The sequence below is a fragment of the Sitophilus oryzae genome, unplaced genomic scaffold (assembly GCF_002938485.1).
Source record: "Sitophilus oryzae breed Bouriz unplaced genomic scaffold, Soryzae_2.0 scaffold_359_pilon_pilon, whole genome shotgun sequence".
NCBI lineage: Eukaryota > Metazoa > Arthropoda > Insecta > Coleoptera > Curculionidae > Sitophilus > Sitophilus oryzae.
In genome coordinates, this window is record NW_022146928.1 from 715,716 (window position 1) to 739,505 (window position 23,790).

The window sequence follows — 23,790 nt, forward strand, 5'->3', positions numbered from 1 at the left end:
TATTGCGTCCTTGTTTCGACAAACCTGTGTTGGTTTTCTTTGTTCTAATATCGATAATTTTGAACATTGGGTTCATTATTTAAGGTAAACGTGCATTCGTCAGTGAAACATGTTTTTAAAAATTCCCTATCCGTGTTTGCTCTTTCCATCATATCAAAACAAAACGCCTGCCGCCGTATTTCATCCCCATCTCGTAGCTCTTGGTGCTTTTCATACTTGAAGGAATAGTATTTATGTCGTTTCAAAATTCGAAACGCTGTAGTGTGATCTATTCCTATTTCATCCTCAAGTTTCCTTGTGCTGATCTTTCCATCGTTCTCCTCCACGCACAATAAAACTTCCAAGTCGGTATCATTTCTTGTATCTTCTCTTTGTTCCTGCCTTGCTTCACATCTGCAGTTATTTATTAGGGTACCTTTGGTCTCAAATCTCTGGATATTCCTTGCGATTGTAGATTTTCCAGGTATCGGTCTATTCGGATACAGAGTAGCAAACATGTCCGACACCTTTGATAACTAATTCCTTGATAATACCATTTAATCATCAATACTTTTTCTTCGGTAGTGTAATTCATGGCGCTAATATTTTTGATGTAGGTATGAGTTTTTAATAATAATAATAAAGCACTAAATAGATAAATTTCTGAAATGACAACTTCATTTGACAGTTATTTTTTACCTTGACTGGTGCTAATAAGTAAATACAGGGTCATAAGAAAGGAGAAATATTTAAAAAGAAGTCGGCGATAACTCGTAAACGGACTAATCAAAAATATCTAAAGTTATTTTTTTGAATGTGGGTTTTAGTGCTCTTCAATAAACCTAAATAGAATTATTCTTTAAAATAATTAGGGAGCCAATAATTGACCCCATTAAAATTTACATGGGATTTCCTATGTCCCGCTCGGCGATGCAACACCTGGTACCTATGTACTTGATATGTGCTATACGTCGATACTAGTTTTGTACCTTTTGTTAACATTTTAATACGTTTTTTTCGTAATTAATTAGTATGATACACCATAGGCGTAGTCAAAACAATTATCAAAAAATATAAATATTGCTTCAAACAGCTAGGTTAAGAAAAATATGTGCCACGGCACTGTTTGGTGACATCGGCACAATTTGCTCTCGGATGTTATTTGTCCTTGGATTCTTTAGTCATTGGCAAAAACTAACAACAAAGTCAAATTTGACCTAAATCTATAGATAAAATAAAATTCCATATGATGCAGACTTTATCTGGACACACTGTATAATAAGTAATAATAATTAATAATCTCGTTCTCTAGGTAGAAGAGGACTGCATTGGTTGTCCACTACCTTCCACTCCTGAAGATGAAAATGTTTTGGATTCTGAAATAAGTGACGTGCTTAAGGCAGCGGTCCTAGGTACAGGTAGAGTAGAGTCTGCTATATTGTAGTTAGATCTTTCATAAAAGTAGCTATAATTTTTATTTTACGCCGCTATGTTACAGTTGGGAGTTGGAACCATTGGTGTTAAAACATCAAAAAAAAACACTAAATTACCACATTACACCAAAAAACTTTTACTTTTACACTGGACGCGCGTTTCGCTAACCATGTTAGCATCATCAGCAGATGATTGAAATTAAATCAGTTTTAATCATCTACTGATGATTCTAACATGGTAAGCGAAACGCGCGTCCAGTGTAAAAGTTTTGGGTGTATTGTGATGACTTAGGGTTTTATTTTCCTATGTTATGCGTATATCTTATTTACACATTTTTTATAATATAAATATTTTTAGGATAGCTACATTGTATATAATTAGTTGTATCCATCATATTCTTCTGTATTTAAATGGATTGATTACAAAGCATTTCAATTATTAATATAATTATTTATTAATCTTTTTACATATACAGGGTGTCCCAGAAATAAGTGCAGATATTTTAAGGGGTGGTAGATCTGGTCAAAAGAAACATATTTTCTCTTTACCATTTTTAAAATAAATTGAAAATAACCAAGTTATTTAACTTTGAAAGTTTGAAAAAAAATTGCGACATTTAGAGAGCCGCCGGGGGATCTCGCAGATCTCGGCTTGTTCGCCGCCCGCTGTTGCCACATCGACTAGAAAGACTTAAAAAGTACTTGCAAAATTCCACACCACCCAAGAGGTTCTGCAGCGGTGTGTTACTTTTTTTTAAGTGGCTGATCGCCAGTACTACTTTCCACATTCCACAAAATAAACTAAAAGAAAAAAAACTTACCAAACAATAAAAAAAGATATCCCTATAGCAGAGAGATACAACTGCAAAGCTTTCTGTTTTTTCCATTTTACCACTCTTAAAACTGCACATAACACTACAATTCTTAACAACACTATGCAAATTTTCAACTGTGGAAATATTGGCTCCCCTATTAATTTTAGAGCTAAATCGTAAAAAGTTTTTAAAGATACATTACAAATTTGAATAAGGGGATCCAATATCTGGACAGTTCAAAATTTGCATGGGATATCCTATATTTCCAACGATGATGCGCCACCCGGTATACCCTTCGCTTCTTGACTGCATACTATTATAATAATTGTTCAAAATGACGACCTCCATTTCCAATACATGCTCTCCTTCTTCTGAGCATGGAATTTTTAATGTTTTACAGCAATTCTTCGTTGCTTTTCCCGAATCCCTCAAATGCTGAACCATACTTACAAAGGTTCGAGCATTAGGAATTTGTCTATTCGGATACTCTTCGGAATAAAGCCTCCGAGATTCTACAGCGCTTTCCCCTGCCAGGAAGTATGCTCTTCTTAGCATATCCACCTCTCTCGGAATTGTATACTCCATCGCGATTTGTCTATACCGATACCGATTACTGACACAAAAATATGCACTAACGAACATTTCACAACACTGTAAACACAATCTCCGATCACTTTCTCGAATTTTAAAAGCTCGATACTATTAGAAATTAGATCGATTTCTAATAGTGTCAATGCTTTGTGTACATGCGATTAATAATGTCGTTAGTCGTTAATATAATACAGGAATCTGTAATTTTCTCCCCACCGCCCATTTCATTGGAAAAAACGGCGGCAAGTTTTCAGCTTTTGAAATTACAATCGATGGCATTTTATTGTGTAAAATTGGATGGTAAATGGCATCGATCGTAATTTCTCAGGCAATTTAACGTCTTAGCAAGTATACTTATTTTTTTATCAAAAAGCTTTTATAGAAAAATAAAATAACTGAACATGTTAGTAGCTTTATTACTAATTAAACTATTCAAAACATGTTCTGATATTACTAAAAAAATTTAAGTAAAAAATATAGCAAATTTTATAGTTTGACGACGTTATAATTAACAATAGGCAAATGGAAAAAATTACCTAAGTACATATTAGAGACATAATTACATACCTAGAAATACCGTATGGTCGAAAAAAACGGCGTCCAGAATGGCTTGAAAATAACGATCGGTGACATTCTCCATAAAATTTTACACATAAATTGACAGCGATCTTTATTTCTTAGACATCGCTGACGCCGTTTTTTTTTTCACGATCATATTGTATTTCCCATTAATCGCATGGTGGCAATACTAATTTATATTTAAAGAGATATATCTAAATGTGTATAAACTAAGTATTTTATTAGCAATCATATTTAAGCTATTTGTACTCATATCATATTCTAATTATTTGAAACTTGAAACATACTATCTGCTCCTATTATATTCATGTAACTAAATTTTCTAATATTAATCAGAGAGTTGATAATAAAAAACAAGAGTGTGTTTTGAAAAAGTAAAGCATAACTACGGTGTATTGACTTTATTGTGAAAAGCAACCTATTTGAAACACATTTACGTAACTTACAGAATAGTTTAAAAAGAACTTACACACGTTTTTTAGTCTATTTTCTTTATTATATTTTAAAACTACAGTCCCCCTTCCAATACATAAAAACATTTATATTTAAATATACTCTAGATAGAGAGCTCCAATTTTTATATGAAACGAGAATTTGTTCACACGTAAACTACCGTATGATCGAGAAAAAACGGCGTCAACGATGGCTATGAAATGAAGGTCGCTGTCATTTTATATGTAAATTTATATGGGAAATGTCATTGATCGTCATTTCCCAGCCAACTGGACGCCGTTTTTTTTCGATCATACGGTACATTTTATGTATTTTATTCTTTAATTTTAATTACTACAAATGGTCTTGATACTTTTCTTTTGAATACATATATTCTTGTTACTCTCTTTCATCTTTGTCTCTAATATACAGATGCATTGCAATTTGTTGTTAGTATATTTATATAATCGTTTCATAAATCCTAAAAATAAAAATGGTTATAACATGCTTTCCAGATATCCATATCCACAATATTCTGTATAGATATGTTCAATTTTTAATAACCCATTCACTGAATGAGATTGTGAGACAACATACAGGTAGCTTTTTAAATAATTTTCAATCTTTGTGTGTAATAATAGATTTCACATATTATATGCATTACACAATATGCATTATCTCCAATAATAAAATATATTTTCTTTAAAGTGTATAATTCTATCTAACACACTTCTAATAAAGTATACTCTGACTCTTTGAACATTTGTTACAGCTTCTAATAATTAGCTATATAGATAACTTCCTAAGAAATTTTGTTAGCACTTTTAGTTAGTTTACCATTTTTCTCAATATATTCTGCATAATATATGACTCGATACATTCACCTAGAATAAAATCAATAATATCATTTATGAATAGAAAACTACATGTATAACTTTTTCATTAATATTTGCAATTTCAGACCAGAACTTGTCTGAAGAGAACTTTCTTGGTTTGTTTAAAAATATCTTACCGTATAACATAAATTTACATCTGAATTAATCTAATCAGATCAAATTTTCTTCATAGTATAGAAAACATCGAAACTATTTGACTGGTAATCGAGCTATCAATAAGCTGACACTAAAATTTAATGCATAATTAAATGGGATAATTATTTTCATGTAAAACAAAACTTTATACATAATAAGACTACAGGGAGTACATAATTACAACACTGTTACTGAGATTTTTGATTTAATGTATTGCTTGGTATTTGTAGATCTATTATTGTATTGTGATTACAATTGCCTTCTTCTCCATCGATGCATCCTAATTTAAGATTACTGATTTTCTAATACGTAATTAAAGTGAAATTATTTTTCCTACCATTACATAAATAATTTCTTCCTACCATTAGGTAGATACCTGAAAGGTTAATAAATTAAAAACGAATTTATTAAGATATTTAAACTGTTTACCTCATTTCTCACATATTTTTGACACAAAACATTATAAATAAATCAAAAAATATTCGTATACCAACTGAATTATATGATATTTCATTTTGAATAATAAAAGTTCTTTTTTACAGGTTTATTTGGCATTATTTGCATTGTTTTTTGTTGTTTTCTGTTTTGTGCGAGTTTAATAACCCACGAATAACCTTAAACCTTTGAATAAGAAGACTAAGGAAGGAGCATAATGCTATCCATGTACAGTACGTCTGCTGGATCTGTGTCTATGAAAGGAATGCGGACAAAAAACAATTAAATAAACAACAATATATTTGATACGTCGACTTGACGAGTACGTCACCGCAAATCGCTCCGCCCACTCATTTTATTGGCTACTTGCAAATTTGTCGAATTTTTATTGATGGGACGCGTCATCTAATTTTTTACGAAAAACATCGAGAGTATATCGTTTCCCCTCTCACGGATATCCCGTAGCTATAGAACGGACAGACGTACTGTATTCATGCATGGTGGGCGGAAAAAGCACCATAAAAGCACTCTAGGGTGGGGATCCTTGACAGTTCTGTTTGACGATTCATTTGACACATTTGAATTTGATTTGAAATTGAATAATTGACGAATATTTGTCAGTCTTTACGGAGCTTATTTTATGTTATTTATTATTTATTCTACTACTGATAGTTGTATAAAGGTAGTAAATCTAGATGGAAATTGTGGCAGAACTTAAATTAACAGTGACACTATCGCGATTTATCGAAAAAGACTCTAAAATAGTTGGTTGTGTAGCGTGCGGTAGATCTCGGCAAAAATAGAGTGAAATAATGGAACAACTTTTCGCTAGTAAGTGACTATATAATATACATAAGTGTAGTAAACCGATCATTTATGAAATTCACTTAAATTTACTAAATTATATATTTTTCTTGCATTTTAGCTTTTATTTATTACTTGTCAAAGATTAGATGTCAAAGAATTTAGATACGTTAATTTGACTTACCTGCTTCAGTAGCGTATCGGATGTTTGTGTTAATAAATACTTATTATAACTTATCTATTTTTATTAGAATTATATATTTTTATAACAATTTTAATAACTACCAACATTTATTCACAACGTAAAATAAAACAACAAATTATTGAGTCTACCCCACGTCTACCCTACATCATAGTTTTACATTTTTTAAATATAATTAGAACGACACTGATAAACCGGAATTTAAGTCGGCCATATTTGAGGCCCATCGCGGTGTACCTAAGATTTTTGATATGCCCCTTCCTTAGTCTTCTTATTCAATGCCTTAAACAGAAACATAACCTTAAACTACAGAACTACACACCATACTAGGGATGTAGGTTTCGAATCGATTTTAATCGGAGATCGATTTTTATCTAATCGACTTGATTTTTGTCAACGATCTTTTGGTATAATCGATCTTTTTTTTTAAATCGAAGACCGATTTTATTTATACAGTTTTACAGGTTTATTTATTTGTTGGAATAAGAAAAAACACTTTAGTTTTGCTGGAATATTTGTTTTCAGTGCATCCCTAGTAAAAGGCTATCTAGCAATGAATTGAAAAATTAAGTGTAAGTGCTCGCTGCCGCATGCGCCGATGTTTGTTTATCACTTTGATATCAGGTGTCAGATTTTTGTCGGGGCTTCCCATATTTTTATATTTTAGATAACGTAGAATATTCTTTGATTTTACCTTAATTCTTTCTTGTACTTTTATTTTATTTTTGGGACATCCCTACTCCATACCTTAAACATTTAGAAAATTGATTTATCTATCTTTATACAACCACCAAAACGTTGACCCATAATAGTAATACATCAGTCCAGTAGAGGACACTAAGTCAAAAAATTTCCAAATAAAAATTTGTGATTTGTAATTCCTTCCTGTTCCTTCAGTGTTTTCGAAATCGTCGTTGGGGTTGCGTCGGTTTTGAAGAAATGTCGAAGAAAACCCCGTAATGTCTGTCTACCATCAACCGCCGGATATAAGTTATTAAAGCAAGTTTTTTTAACATTTTTTATTGAATTTATGAGTTTAGTGTTTGATTATTATCATGTGAAAAATTTTAAATAATATTTTAAAAGTGATAGGCATGTGATAGGTTTGTGATGTTCAGTTTAATAGATATTTGGTGTGTATGTGTTTGCGTATATGTGTGCTGGATAAAAAACACTTTCATTAAAAGGGTAAGCTCTAACTAAACATTATAGGTTATAATTGTTTATTGAAACGATTGAAAATATTTCCTAATATGGCGAAAAAAGAAGCTATGATAATTGTTAAGATTTATTTTTTCAGTTTACTCCACTGTAAAAAGTATTTAAAATATTGCGCATTTCTCTAGAATTAGTAGAGCAATCTACACTAATATGAATAAAATAAATTTTCGTATTTTTTTCTGTAGCAACTTAAAATAATTGAATTTATAGATAAACATGCAGAATGTGGGTATGGTGGGAGGTGGCAACGTTGCATTCTCTCCGACACTCTCTATGCCCGGTAAACGAATTTCCCGGAGAGTGAACAGTGGCACTCAAAAGTTTTTCAACATTTTCCGGAAAATGTCAAGAAAAATATAAAATTTTCAACATTTTTTTTTCGCAAAAAAACCTCATAGGCGTGTTTGTGGGGTTGAACTATACTACCAGTTAAAATATCTGCACTTATTTCTGGGACACCCTGTATAGAAAAATGGAATTTTTATTTGGTCGTCATATTTTTTCTTTGTATTGTGCTATAGGCTTGGTGCATTTCAGTCAACTTTTAAAATTTGGACAGCAGCGCTCGGTACGGCAGAAATCAGAACTCGTCGGCTCTGTATTTTACGCAGTCCCGATTACCGTTCCTGTTGATCGCATTGAAATCGTGGCTTTGTCATATATGTACTTAAGTATTTTAGTTTTTACTAGTGCAGTTATATAAACTATAAAATTCTCGGTACGAAGTTTGTGTAATGTAACGTTGTTAATAAAAAACAAACTGTGCGACGCGTTATGTTGTGACAATTTCAAATGATAATAAAACTGCCGAAAAAATGTCAACACGAGAAGGAGAACATACAGGGTATTTCCCATCTTCCTCTGACAACAGATGGTTAGTGTTTGACTTCCATGGTTAGTGTTTGGCCTTGTCTCCGTCTGAGGTGCCCGTGAGGTGAAGGCTGGAGGATCTCCATTTTTTCCACCTTTTAACTTGGTCTCTCCCTAGACCTGATACCGGTGTTGTCCCGAATCTATAATAGTGGATATATGTCTCTTTCTTTATCGCCTTCTTGGATTTGAGGTCAATTCCTATTGTGAGGACTTGACCATGACCCTCCTCCCTCGAGTTGATGACTCGTCAATTCTGGCAAAGCTGGTGGTACGTCCCTGTTTGCCTCCTGGCGTTGGACGGCTTTTCAGTTTGCCTTTTTCTCTCTTTGCCGGAGCAGAGGCCATATGTTCTCTTTCTCTTGCCGTTTGGTGGAGACGCGCCGTGCTGTTTCTGGGTTCCTTTACCCTTTATTCTCCTCTTTTTGGAGGAGTGTTTTCGCTTTTGCTTCCTCTGGAGCACATCCTTCATGGACCAGTTGGAGGTATCTCCGTACTGTTGCTCCGCTGACATCTACCCCCAGCGGGTCCTCTAGCCCGCTTGGTAGAGGAAATGGTAGATTCTCTCCAAAAAAAATCCTATATTGGATTTTCGCCACTGCAAGAAAATCTACAAAATAAAATAGTTATTTTATGTGTTTGAGTCAAACAAAAAGATGCTTAACGTCGTCGGAAGCAAAAAAATACAAAGAATAAAGAAAAAAAAACTATTTAAAATATTTAAATTCGACTATTCGAGAACATTTTAGTTTTTTAAAATAGATACGTCTACAAAAACCGTTGGCGTTCTGTTAAAATGCAGTGGCGAAATACCCATATAGGATTTTTTTGGAGAGATGAATCCGCCACATAGGTATAGACATTTTTTACAAATGGTAGCTTGTGTGCCACTTGTGGAGGCTGGTCTCTCGCAAGTGTCAGCTGCCGCTCCTGTAGTTCCCTTTGGGGTTGGTCCCTTGGAGCTTGCACTGGTAATGTTCTCACTGTTGTTAGGAGGTTTCCCTCCAGCGTCACCACAAGGGTTATTCGGCCACGTCTACAGAGCCGCGCATGTAGAAGAGAGACGAGAATACAATGGAGTGCCCCTTGGTGGCCCAAGGTTGAGTCTAGTACAGGCTGGCCCTCTATCTAGCTACGCATCCTCTTAACCTGGTCCCTCCATTGTAGGATTTAGGTTTTTGGTGTGGTTGTCTCCTCTTGGTCCGGGCGGAAGTCTTGTGGCCATTCCCTAGTTACGGCACTACTGCGAGGGACAAGAAAGTGAGATGCTTCTTAAACCCAGCCAAAGTGCCCGACAAGGTCTCGCATCTCATAGAGGAAGAAGTACCAAAAAAAATAGGAATATACAATGAGGATAAAATATAATTTAATCAATATTAATAGTATACACCTTTTAGATCAACTTGTGCTTAAATTTCTTATGGACGTTAGCGCTAGTTATGTCCCCTAGATAGCCCCTAGTTATGTCGCAACTAGCAAAACTGGTACATAACACTACGATCGCTACCATAAAAGCAGCCGGCTTGTTAAAACTAAACTAAAAAGTTTTATTAGTTTGAGTAATAAATTAGAATACACGTTAGACCTTCTGAAGGTATTACAAGATTTACATTTTTAATTTCTTTAGAATTTTTACAAATCGCACTTATAGTAAAAAACCTTTTTTTAAAATGTATTAATATCTTTTAGTTATTATTAATTACTAGCGTGTGTACCTGCGACTTCGTTCGCGTCGAATTAATCATTTGTAATGGTGATGATAAAGCAAAGCAAGAATTTCCATTAACATACAAACTGGATAAAATTTTCTCACATTTATGTCCTGAGCCTGAGAAAAAAACAATATAGCGATATTATTATATAACTTGGTAATATTTGACGGGTAGTTTCATCTCGTTGGAATTTGACTTTCGAAACATCTGTTTGCCAAAAATAATTTTTTTACGTCAAGCAGTTTAAGCAGAATCGTAGTTAATCAATTACCCAACTTTTTTGAACACTCTGTATGATTTTTTAAAAAAATTCAAAATATGTAAAAAAACAAAATAAATTATACGTGTCCAAGCGTTTTCCCGAAAGACCAATCGTTTTTTAAATAACAAATATTGTAATATTTGAGGGGCATTTTCACCCTCTTGGAATCCCCTCCTTATCGAATCCCCTCCTTATCAAATCTCTACACCCCACAGTCAATCCGTTTGCCAAAAATCAGCTTTAAACGTCAAGCAGTTTAAGCAGAATCGTGATTACTCAATGGTCATATTTTATGAAACACCCTGTATAAATTTTTAAAAAATCTTAAAATATGTAAAAAAACGAAATAAAATATACGTGTTTAAGCGTTTTTTCGGAAACTTGGCCGTTTTTTAAATAAAAAATATTGTAATATTTGAGGGATGGTTTCACCCCCTTGGAACTGGAATTTCGAAAAATCTCTTCCTATCGAACCTCTACACCCTAGAATCAACCTGTATGCCAAAATTGAGCTTCTTACGAGTGGTTAAGAATTTTATATAGGTATATTAGTAGGTATAGATTGTGAATGTATCAAAAATTGAAAAAAAATAATGAAATTATAATCATCTCTATTTGATTCCGAACTACAAAATTCCCTCTATATTTTCTACACAAAGGAGGCGTGGCTTCTTAGTAAACGAATGGAGGTTACTTTGCTGGTCCGCTGTAAAATTCGCCTATATGACAAATCTAACGGAAAAATTTGCCTGGCGCATTCGCCAAAATGTAATTTTCACATTTGCATTGTTTGTCGCATCTGTTTAGGTTAGTCTGTGACGTGGCTTAATATAAATAAAAGAACAACTGAATACTTTACTTGCCTATGAAAATATAATTCGGGGACTTTTATCTTAGAACTTTCACACACTAAACACTTTCTAGTCATTTTTACGAGTATTTAGAAAGTCCAACGAAAAAAAATAGAAATATAGTTGCACAAACTTAAAATTAACTTCTCACTGAACACACTTGCATCCTTGGCTATATAAAAGCGGTCGATAAAAGAATAATTAATATAATTTTAAAAATAAAAAACGCAAAAAACAAGCGACATTACTCGATGGAAATAAGATTATGACAATATGATGACAATGAAAAGTTGGTTTCCATAACAATGTATAATTTGTACTTTCTAAATTGTGATTATTTTGGAAATACGTGCAACTTTTAATGCGCATGCGCAAAGTAAGGTCCTCGAGAAAGACAAACCTATTGAACGTTTCATAAGTGCAATAAAGAAGGTTTGAAAATGGAATGTCGTGATGTTGGAGACATATTTTTTAATGCTAAACTTTATATATGATCTAGAGTTGCAACAGACTTATTCTATTATTCAGTCATTCCTCTCAACATGCATTGTAAATATATATTTTATTTTATTTATGAGTGAATAAATTTCATTATTATTGTATTGCTCACTTAATTAACGCCAGCAAAAATTCTATAGGATAACGATTTCTTGGAAAAAGGACATAGACCACCTTTACCTAGTTATAGAGCATGTTTCAAGAGTATCTTTAGAATACATACTGAAACGGCAAATATATGGACCCATTTATTAGGATGTGTTGCATTTATAGGTTTGTATAACATGCTACCGTTTTAATTGAAAATATCTATGCATACATTGAAATTTTTAGGCATTGCAATTTATTTCTTGATGCGTCCTCATTTAGAAATCGAAATCGAAGAGAAAGTTGTGTTTGGGGCATTTTTTGCTGGCGCTATTATTTGTCTCGGATTTTCCTTTATGTTTCACACTGTAAGTTGTCATTCTCAGTTTGTGGGAAAGTTGTTCTCCAAGCTGGATTATTGTGGAATAGCTCTACTTATTATGGGGAGTTTTGTTCCGTGGCTATACTATGGATTTTACTGCCATTTTAAACCCAAGGTATTTTAAAATTTGTCGCAATGTTCTCTAATTTATTAATGTCACATATGAAATTTTATAGGTTATTTATCTATCAGTGGTTTGTGCTTTGGGAATTACCAGCATAATGGTGTCATTGTGGGATAAATTTTCTGAATCAGGATGGAGACCCTTTAGAGCGGCTGTTTTTATGACATTTGGACTTAGCGGAATTATTCCTGCAATTCATTTTGGCGTTGTTGAAGGGTGGTTTACTAAAGTTAGTCAACAGTCACTTGGATGGTTAATATTAATGGGGGTATGTATTTTTTATGTTATAATTTGTCTAGCAACAAGATACGTTAATACACTCACCGGCTAAAAAAAACGGCCACTAAAAACTAGTCTCAATTTCAGAGTTGGATTTCTCGCGAACCACTCATTAGATTTCGGTGATTTTTTTTTAAATTGTTAATTAATTCCTTCTTAACGGATGCTACGTCAGAAATTTTTATTCCAAATTTATTTTGAGCATATACAGGGCGCAACAATAAGACGAAGCTTTTTGCTCGAACTTTGTGACACTCTGTAGGGTGCAGTAGCTGTAGTAGCTATTGCAAATATCAATGCATATCACATTGTAGCCTCATCTTTTGTGAGCATTTTTTTTTAATCACGACATTATCTCTGTTTGTATTGGAGATACGCTGCTTTAAAACGAACGTCTCGGAAAAATGCTTTGTAGGCAAAACCGCGGCCAAACCAATTCACATGTAAACTCGCAAACTGAAGACGTGCTCGACGATGTCTTGGAAGTAGCTGGGGTCCTGTGGCAGGCCTCCTTGCAGACAAGCTGTTTTCTTTTAGTCTTCGTTGGATTGTTCTCTCACTGACCTGAGTTCTACGCACGGCTTGTAGCAGATGTTGATTCTGAAACGCTGTAATTCTACGATTTCTTAAAGTATTCAGGACAATAAAGTGGTCGTCAATTGCGTTTGTCTTACGTTTTCTTCCAGAACCCACTCGCCTGGTGAAATTTCCCGTTTCCATATACCGATTCCAGGCATCCTGGACTGTTGTTCGAGGTATGCCCTGGGTATCGGACACATAACGTTGACTTCGGCCATCCTCAATTATTAAAGCCACAATACAAGCAACATCCGTCACAGATAATGGCATTTTTTAATTTGACAACCGTTGTTGTCATATTGCAAATACTCATAAATCCGTTTTCGCCTATTTCGCCTTGAACATAAAACTTTCTGCCTGCGAAGCATTTTTCCGAGACGTTTGTTTTAAAGCAGCGTATCTCCAATACAAAGAGAGATATTGTCGTGATTAAAAAAATAAAATGCTCACAAAAAATGAGGCTACAATGTGATTTGATTTAGCACTCTGCAGGGTGTTACAAAGTTCGGGCTAAAAACTTCGTCTTATTGTTGAGCCCTGTATATGCTAAAAATAAATTCGGGATAAAAATTTTTGACGTAGCATTCGTTAAGAAGGGATTAATTTACAATTTTAAAAAAAATCATCAAAATCTAATGAGTGGTTCGCGAGAAATCCAACTTTGAAATTGGGACTAGTTTTTAGTGGCCGTTTTTTTTGCCGATGAGTTTATGATTTCGACTGACTACAAAAGCTGGCTGAAGATTTTTTAAGCAGAGACAATAAATTTATTTTTCAATTAAAATGACAGCCCATTTTCACTAGTCATTTATTCTTTTATCTGTCTTATTTTTTCTGGACACTCTATACGTATATTGTGTTATAAAAGAAGAAAGTAGCTTCACCTCTTGTCAAATTATTTTTCTGCGACATGTTATGTTCGTGATTTCGCGACGTTTAATTACTAGTGCATACGGATATAGCTGAATTATTGCGGAAGTTTCTGAACGTCGCGCGTCGGTCGCGACAGGTAAAGGGTAGTCGGGCACTCGCCAGATATGTGTTTATGGAGGGTAGAAATAAAGAGAATAATATTATGATTATTGTTAGTTCCCAGTAGTTAGTACACAGAAAAAAAAATTGAGGGTGTTTGGGAAGTCTCGAAAGGAAACAATGTTTTTGCGACGTTTCGCGACTTTATTGTCGCTTCTTCAGGCACCCAAACATATACTACATATTAATCCATATGCCTACAGACATTCATGGCGATTCCAACCGCCAACACTAAGACACATACAGACAAACGAACAGAAACTTAACGATGCTCGGTTTATGTCGTTCTCGACAGTACGTCATAGAGTATACAGGGTGTCCCAGACTGAGCGTGCATAAGAAGTTTCTAGAGAACCACAATATCTAGATCGGAGGTTTTTTGTACATCATTGTTTTACAATAATATGGCGGCACTTCCAGAAATATCGGAAGTTGACAGTAACTTTCTTATTTTAAATGGATGCCCCCATTTTTTATTACACACTTAAATTCTCTGTAAAATTTTATGAATTTTGATATTAAACACTCTATACCTAACATTAACCGTTTTTGAGAAATAAATTATATTTAAAATTTTTGGACGAAAAAAATTGCCTATTTAAAATAAGAAAGTTGTTGTCAACTTTCGGTATAGAAATTTTAAAACATTTTCCGATGCACGTCATCAACTTTGAGTGACAAGCGATGGCGACAGCGCTGCCAGATTGTGATGGATTTATGAGATGAATCTTAATTTAAAAGTGACAAACAATATATTTAGTATATATTTTTTTTTGTTAGCAGCTACTCGCTACAAATTGATATAAGTAGAAATAACATGAAAGTGGTATAATGTGCTTACCAATCAATCTTACTTCTCTGACTGCATTCAAGGGTAATAAAGGACCTTTATTGTCACGTTCGCGCTCAAAATATTTTATCAGGGAAGCTAAAAGCGCTTTGCTTCGACTGTTTAATGGCTTCGGCATATTTTCAATCCACAATTTCAAAAAATGCAGTAAAAATCTCGAAAATTTAGTTCTCAAAAGAACTATTTGTGCTTAGAAGTACAGTTTAAGAAAAAAACTATGAAAACGGCAAAAAACGAGAATTACTCCCAAAAATGATATACAAAATAATGACTGACACTAGGATAATTGTCAAATAATACACGACAACATTGCTGAACATGGCGCAATGTGACCAACAAGGCGATAATAAAAATCGGTTTAAACTAATTTTTGCAGCTTTAATCTAAATTAAATATCTGTTACAATCATTTGCTCTATAAAGTATAATGAAGAGCTGCTTGGTATCTTAAATAAGTAAAAAAAATAAACATTTTTGCTAAAATTTCATTTACTCAGGTTTATAGGCTTTAGTGTCAATGTCGATGTGATTGATGACGTGCATCGGAAAATGTTTTAAAATTCCTATATCTCCGGAAGTGCCGCCATATTGAAAATATTTTTAATCGATAGATCTCGTTGTAAAACAATGACATGCAAAATTTATTTATTTTTTAACAATTTTAATAACTAGTAACATTTATTGGTAACGTAAAATAAAATAAATTATTGAGTTCATCCTACATACATTTTACACGTTTTAATAGAATTAGGATTGACAGGTAAATGACTGATAAACCAGAATTTAAGTCAGCCATATTAGGTTCTCATTGCGCTCAAGTTAAGTTTTTTTATATATTCCTTCCTTAATCTTTTTATTCAAAGTTTCTTTTTATTCAAGTATTCTATCTATTTCTTTTTAATTATGTCCTGCTTTAACATTTCTTAAATGCAGAACTTTTGCTAGAGCAGCGTCTCTTAATTGTATAATAAATATGTATTTGAATATCAAATATTCCTCTTTAATGACTACTTTTCTATACACGTTCATAATTCTCTTTACCTCTACTCTTCATAAATTAGGAAAATATAGATATGCAATAAAATAAATCAAACATATTTTTACATTTTGTAATAACTATTCTGCATTTGGAAGATATGAACAAATTGGTAAAAAAATGTTTCCTAAATCGTCTTTCATGTCTCAAGTTTGTGACCTCCAGTAAAAAGCAATTCTTATTAAAGAATATCTCAATATGTGTATTAGCTCCTGAGTTAATTGGACACATATGTGCCTAATCAATTTAGATGAAGAATTTAAAAAACCCATGCAGTAGAAAATAGCTATTTATGTAACAAATGTTTTTTTATGTGTTTTAAGCACGGGACGCAAAATTGTCGGACAATGCTTAAAACACTCTTTTCGCAACGAATTTCATACAAGATTTTTTGTGAAAGCGGATAATTTGGGATTTTCATGCTATTATTATTATTTATTTTTAAACATTTTTTAAAATGTTGTGGTAATCAGTTTCTAAGGCATTGTTTATGCATGTTTAATGACAGAGTTCTGTCAGGTTTAAACGTCGCCGTATTTCTTACAAAGTTTTGTGAAAAAAATGAGTGATAATGACTAGTCTTTGGATATTCAACAAGCTGCTGAAACTGCACTATCCACGTTAGTGACCGAGAAGTAGAAAAACTTATACGAGACCATCTACAATAACTTTGAAACCTGGGTCAAAGAAAAACATGTTGAGAATTTCACAGAAAAGGTATTGCTAGCCTATTTCCTAACGTTTCATTTTTTACTTTTAGGCACTAGTGCCTAAACAAGTGTCACTTTTAGATACTAGTGGATACTAGTGCCCTTAAGCTAGTGCCCAAAGAATATACCTAGCTAGAAAAAGAATGGACTCTGCCATACTGAAAAATGGTCCTACAGAAGTGCCCCCTTGTTTAAAACAAGCCCTACTCAATAGATGAAAGCCATCTATTGAGTAGGGCTTGTTTTAAATGGACCGAAGCGCGGGCTTTTTAAATTAGCGTATTTATTGAATTTTACTCTAAAATAATTAAATTTGATTATTAAATCTTATTTTTTACACAAATTCAACAATACTAATAACAAGTATCGTTGTCATGTGTAAAAAATAAGATTAACAGTATAATTTATACAATTATTAAATAAAATTAAAGCCAAACATGTATAAATATTATTTATTAAGGCCGTTGGAAACTATGGAAACTACAAAAAAATTCTGATTAACCTCTGGCTATAACTAGTAGCAAAGACTAGTAGCAACTTCTTAACCTAAAAATTAATTGCACTCCCACCTAGCGCCTGAGGCTGGAACTATTTTATTTGAAATTTCCGTGGAAACGGTGGAACCGCTTTTGCTATTTCACTTTCCCGCCCTTGCTAGTGCCTAAAAGAATGTAATTTTGAATCTCAAATGAATATCAAAAACTGTCAATTTCGAAACGCTTTCACAAAAATATTTTTAGGATAAAATCACGTAGAAATTTTATACCGGATCTTTGGGTATACACACTTTTAATTCTAAAGTAATGTTTTTTTTATACTTCTTTTCGTTTCATATTAATTCCACATATATGACCAAGAATACTTTGCTTTACTGTGTTACATTTACGTATTTAAAAGCAGAAATTTGTTAAAAATATTGAACAGACACATTGTCTATTTTATTTCATATGTACCCATTAGAATATCTAATTTGTGACTCATAAAAAATATGATGTAGAAAATGTGTTAAAATGTACTGTAACTAAAATTTTTAAATTATATATAATTAAATTTGAAAAATAATTACCTAAATTAACACTAAATTATGTTTTAAATAAAACGTTCTAAACGTTTTCCGTTTTCTGTTTTAAATATTTATGATCTTCAAAACCGAAAAACATTCCATATTAGACAATATAGCAGTACACAATAATTCAGCCATTTTCGTCAGCCCGATTCTATTCTCAGACGCAACGATTGAATTTTGCGCCGAATGATGAATGTCAACTGAACCGCTTTGCATGCTGCGAACATTCTGCTGAATTTTGTCATCTAGATGAAATATTTACGAGAGTGGCGCCACTTTTTTTCTTACACTGTGGTTATATTTTATGAAAAATAAATTAAAATATATCTTTTTAGGTTCTCTATATTTTTGGTGCGTTGCTATATGCTTTAAGAGTGCCTGAACGATGGTTTCCCGGCAAATGTGATATCTGGTTTCACTCGCATCAAATATTCCACGTTTTTGTTCTTGGCGGAGCACTAGTACACTACCATGGTATTTCTGAAATGGCAATGCATCGGGTAACAATAGGACAGTGTGAAATACCTGATACTTTGATATATTAATTTGAAATCAGAGATTAGAATAAAAATATTTCCTCAAAACAGGGAACCAAAGAACATAGATTTATTTTCTCTAATTGATCTGATCGTTATACGTTAAAAGGAAAACAATTAAATAGGATTGATAATTTTATTTCTTAATACTCATTAAACTAAAAATAAAAAAGGGGTATTAAGAAAATATAAAATTTCATCTGTCAGCTTTACGTTTTTGATTTGGCGTTGGTATTACTTATTTATATCACTGTTATAGTCATTTCATGGGACACTTCAATGTTATATTGTTTAATTGCACTATAATAGATTCAATAAAAACAGGTATTCTAAATACATTCTCTTTAAACAATTGAATCATTCTTATTGTTTAACAAAAGTATAAAATCTTTCAAAAAATTGTTTGCACATATGCAATTATATATTTTAATAGTCTCTCTTTGTTTGTGCTTAGTTTTTGTATATAAATTGGCTTTTGACATTTAAAGATTGCACTTCTTAGTGATATAATTTGTGTGGTATAAATACTAAAGTGTTAATAAAAATTATATATTTTGCTATTCATTATGTGAAGACTAAACTTTTATAACTATGTAAGATGTAGTGGAAATTGTCCGCAGGATTTTATCCTTGACATCCTATATAATATTTATTCTAAGATAATAAAACATGAATATGCAGGATATGTGTAGTGATATAAAAAGCAACTTAAGATAATTCATTAAAAATAGATGTAAGTGTTAAGTCTTTTCTTTATTGTTAAATGTTTTACACTGGTACCTGGATATATTTGCATATTTGTTTCCTTTGACATAATACTTATTATCGAACAATCATTTTTCCTTATTTTATTTAATTAAAAATGTGTTTTTATTTTAAATTATTTTATATTTATCTTATAATTCTTTTTAAATTCTTATATTTTTTATGTGGTATATACAGTGCGAGTCAACAAATATATTAAGTAAACTACATCATGTGTATTATTTATTAAAACGATTAGCGGGGGTGTTTTTATGACGCGCCATTTTGGCCTGCGGTCTGTAATAAAAATCTATAGGCTTGGTGCATTTTCCGCTGGTGCTGTCACCGCCGGAGAATATCGAAATAACGAATACATACAAATACACGGGTTTAAATGGCGAGTAAACGAAAAAATTATTATATAATTATTCTGAAAGTGTTAGAAAGTATAATTTGTGGAAATTCTAATCAAAAAAATAAAAAAGTAAATATTTTGATATCTTTAGAAGGTCTAACTTGCATTATAATGTATTATTCTAGTTAAAAAATTTTTAGATGAGTTCAACTACGGTAGCGAGCATAGTTTTATCACCGGTTTTGCTAATGGCGCATAATTGGAGCTATTTCGGCTATAACGAAATTTTTTAAAGGTACATAGTTATAATTTTAGAAGATGTTCATAAAACATTTAATCACTAGTTGATTAAAAAAGTATACCATTAATATTGCAAATTATATTTCATTCTCTCATAGTTATATGCCAATTTGTCTATTTAATTTTTTGATTATGTAACGAGCATTTTATTTGTTCACTTGTTTCGTCGAACTGCTTGAATCCATTTTTGCTATTGATCAAATCGGTGTGAAAAACTATGAACTATAAAATGTTGTTTCGGGAGAGTTGAATATCCGGGAAAGTTGAGTTATTGAATGTTATTGCACCCAACAACGCCCTAAGTACGCTCTCCTTTACATGTTAACATTTTTTCGGCAATTTTATTAACACTAGAAATTGTCACAACACAACACGACGCCTAGTTCGAATTCTTTTTCACTTATTTTTTACTACCCGAAACAGTTACATCACACAAATCTCGTACCTGAGTGTTTTATAGTTTCAATAACTGCACTAACAAAAAATCAAAATACTTAAATATTATGACAAAACCACGATTTCAATATTATTTTAATGCAATCAACATGACGGCGGCGTGAACTATATATTGATAATTTCAGATTTTTTCCGTAGAGTGCGCTGCGGTCGGAATTTGTTGAAATCAACTGAAATGCACCAAGCCTATAACTAAATCATTTTGTAAGTATGTGCAATATATTAGCAAGTAAAAACTAATACACATACGTATATGTTTGAATATAACCTTTTAATTTTTTCACAGTCACTTAATAAACCGCAAAATCTTCGTAAATACACCAGCACAATATATACAAGATGTTTTTTAAATAATTTAAATTATTTTTAGTCCTGAAAAAAAATATATATTTTCTATTTACAATTTTTCAAAATAGGCAAGTCATTTGAGTGTGAAAATTTAATATGATAAAAAATGTTTCCCATTTGAGACCCACCGGGTTATTCTTCTTTTATAAATTTTATTCTACTACCTATATTACCTACGTGATAAGTATGTGCTCATAAGATCCCTAAAATTTATGTATATACAGGGTGAGTCTTAAATAAGTGCAAATATTTTTAGGGGTAGTATATTTCGACCCCAGAAACACGATTATGAGGGGTTTTTCGCGAAAATTTGAAATTTTTTGAAACATTTTTTGGATTTTTTTTAGTTTTTAGTTAAAAACATAATTTCTTGATGAAATGGCAAGATAGGTAGTAGATTAAATTTACAAGAAATGAAATCCAGTGGTTCTCAAAATTTTAGCAAAAACTCATTTTTTTGGAAATTTTCAAAGTACAATTACTCAGTTATTTTGGATTTATTTGAAAAACAGTAAAGTGAAAATATGTGTCTTTTATCGAGATCTACCAGCCCTGAAAATATTTGAACTTATTTAAGACTCACCCTGTATAATATAACTATTTGTGGAATATATGGTAATTAACTTTTTTATTTTACTGCTGGTTAAAGCAATGAGGTCAGCACATTGACCCTAGGTTTTGTTTATCTAATTTTCGTATTTTTATATACATATCCAGATAAATTGAATGATAAAGTATTGTGTCCTTGGTAAATATAAGGCTACACTGATTAGTTTATACTTTGAAGATTACCAGTGGAAATTTATATGTATATTATATACATACAGGGTGGCCCATCGAAAACGTTCCGCAATGCATAACGGCCAGGGTATTTTTTTTTTCAAAAAATTCAAAAACACTTCAATTTTGTTTGTGAGGGGGACAACTTTTGCCCCAAAAATGATTGCAAAATCTTCAACCTAATGAGAAGAACTTCAACGCACAAGTCACAGAATAGCTATCTAGCAACTACCGCACCTGATGTTCAACCTTGTGGCAAGTGAAAAAATGCGTAAACATCTAGAAATAATAAGAAAAAACAGCAAATTGATCGAAGGAATTTATCCTTATCATTTACTCTGATAAATGTTTAAATAAACTTTTCAAATTTCAATCCTTCATATTTTCTCAATGACTCGACCGCTTTTCAAAATCGAAACAGGAAAGTATAGAGAATAGAAAGCCCTTTTCATTCCAGCGCCACTTGACTCCCCTTCCCATTTGAGAAAAGTTGTGGGGTGACAGCCCCGCTTACAGGGTTGAAAATTTTGCAATCATTTTTGGGGCAAAAGTTGTCCCCCTCACAAACAAAATTGACGTGTTTTTGAATTTTCTGAAAAAAAAAAATTACCCTGGCCGTTATGCCTTACCGAACGTTTTCGATGGGCCACCCTGTATACATATACAATAGAATATCATTTAGCAAACAATTTGGAAGTATAAACTAATTGGCCGTTTTATTTTTTTGTGTTTAAAATTACTTTTTTCTTTGGGTACTATAGTTTAGCTTAGAATATGTTACTTTCTCTCATTACAGCAATGCAATTGTTTATTTATAATTTTAAAGAAGAGGGATCTTAGGCAAATTGTAGTAACCAGTTTAGTTATAAATGGTTTTGAATGTATTCGTCTGATTCTTGTCTGGAATATCTTGCAGGAACCTGTCATGTTATTAATAAAACCTTTATGAAAAATATTTCTTTTTATTGACTTTATTCTTTATTTGTTATTACAGGATTTACAATATAATATTTATTTCAAATTAAAATTATATTACTATGTTTTATTATTAAATGACTAGTGCATGGTTTGTAGGGTAACTCTGAAATTTAAATATTCAGGGCAATTTTATATAAATGTTCTATGGAAGTCCATTAAAATGATTAGTTGAACATTATAGCACCCTAAATGTTTTACAAGCTTTATTGTGGGCAGGGTTGGCATAATTTAAATCATGATTTAAATCGTGATTTAAATCAAGTGATTTTTTTAATTTTAATTATGTGATTTAAATCAAAAAAATATTTTTTATTGAAACTTTATAATAAATCAAAAAATAACTGTAAAACTGTGTCCTAGAAAACTAGAAAAAATATTTCTATAACAGATAATAAATCGAAAAATAATTGTAAATGTTATAAAACTATATAAAAATATCTATTCATCAATTTAAATGTTGGACCGATTTTTAAAGTAATTCGTGTGAATCCATTAGCCCGCTAACGCAGGGATTTATTTTAAAATTTATGTATAAGTGACAAAAATTCGCTGTTCAAATACATATCATTCGCAAAGTCTAGTGCAGAACTAGATTCTTCTGATATAGAGACTATATCTTCATTTCCGAGAATCTATAATCGTGAGAAAACGTGTTGTTTTATATTTTTTTTGAAACGGTTGTATGTTTCCAAATTCCTACCGACATTTTGATCTGCAGTACTTTACCTTAGTACTTTACCCTTTGATATTAGATAATACATACTAATTTCATTCTCGACTTAAGACTATTTCCGGACAATAGTCTATTGTTTTATTAGGAGTAAAAATTATATTTTTTTTGACGATGCTGTACCTTTGAAGGACCATCGTAAAGTTATTCCGACGTTACAGGGAGGCACAAAAAGTACATTTTTACTCCGAATAGAACATTCTATTTCTTTTAAAATATTACAAATATTTTTTTCATAAATTTCAAACATTGCAAATAATATGAACAGTAATCAAGCAACAATTTGTACACTCGTTGAATTTGACACTTAATATCAGTTTAATAATATATTTTTGTACTTTTGTCCTTAGGCGTAACCTTAGATGGTGTAACAGTGTTTTACTTTTACGCCTAGGCGTTAAAATGACAAAAGTTAATATCTTTGAGGTGTTTGAAAAAAAATCATTTTGATCTGAAGCGAGCGACTTTTTTTGCGGAATATATCGGTTACCGATGTGGAAAAATGACAACGCGCAGTAGAATTGTTAATGTTATCGGTATCGGGCAGAATTATAAAGATTATATATTTAGGATAGGACTTCAATTGGAAACAAGTCCTAGTCATTTGGAAATCCGATTTAAATATTGTTTTGAATTAAAATCAAAAAAATCTGATTTAAACCAAGAAAATTTGATTTAATCAAAAAAATCTTATTTTTTTGATT

The 23,790-nt window shown here is 32.0% G+C and overlaps 1 protein-coding gene and 1 long non-coding RNA gene across 2 annotated transcripts in view; one reads left to right on the plus strand and one right to left on the minus strand.

Annotated features, from left to right (window-relative positions):
* The window catches only part of LOC115884998 (adiponectin receptor protein), a 29,171-nt gene extending 9,802 nt beyond the window's left edge, over window positions 1-19,369 (plus strand). The window contains 6 exon segments of the mRNA XM_030903739.1: window positions 1,292-1,419; window positions 11,717-11,766; window positions 11,842-11,988; window positions 12,049-12,299; window positions 12,361-12,576; window positions 18,195-19,369. Of these exon segments, the coding sequence (XP_030759599.1) occupies window positions 1,292-1,419; window positions 11,717-11,766; window positions 11,842-11,988; window positions 12,049-12,299; window positions 12,361-12,576; window positions 18,195-18,404 (1,002 nt within the window). The 3' untranslated portion in view covers window positions 18,405-19,369.
* Window positions 4,657-4,890, minus strand: LOC115885019. Its single transcript, XR_004050665.1, has 2 exons — window positions 4,842-4,890; window positions 4,657-4,713 (listed from the first exon to the last, which is right to left on the minus strand). It is a non-coding gene; the product is annotated as an uncharacterized LOC115885019 (long non-coding RNA).
* Window positions 19,370-23,790: the final 4,421 nt, after the last annotated feature.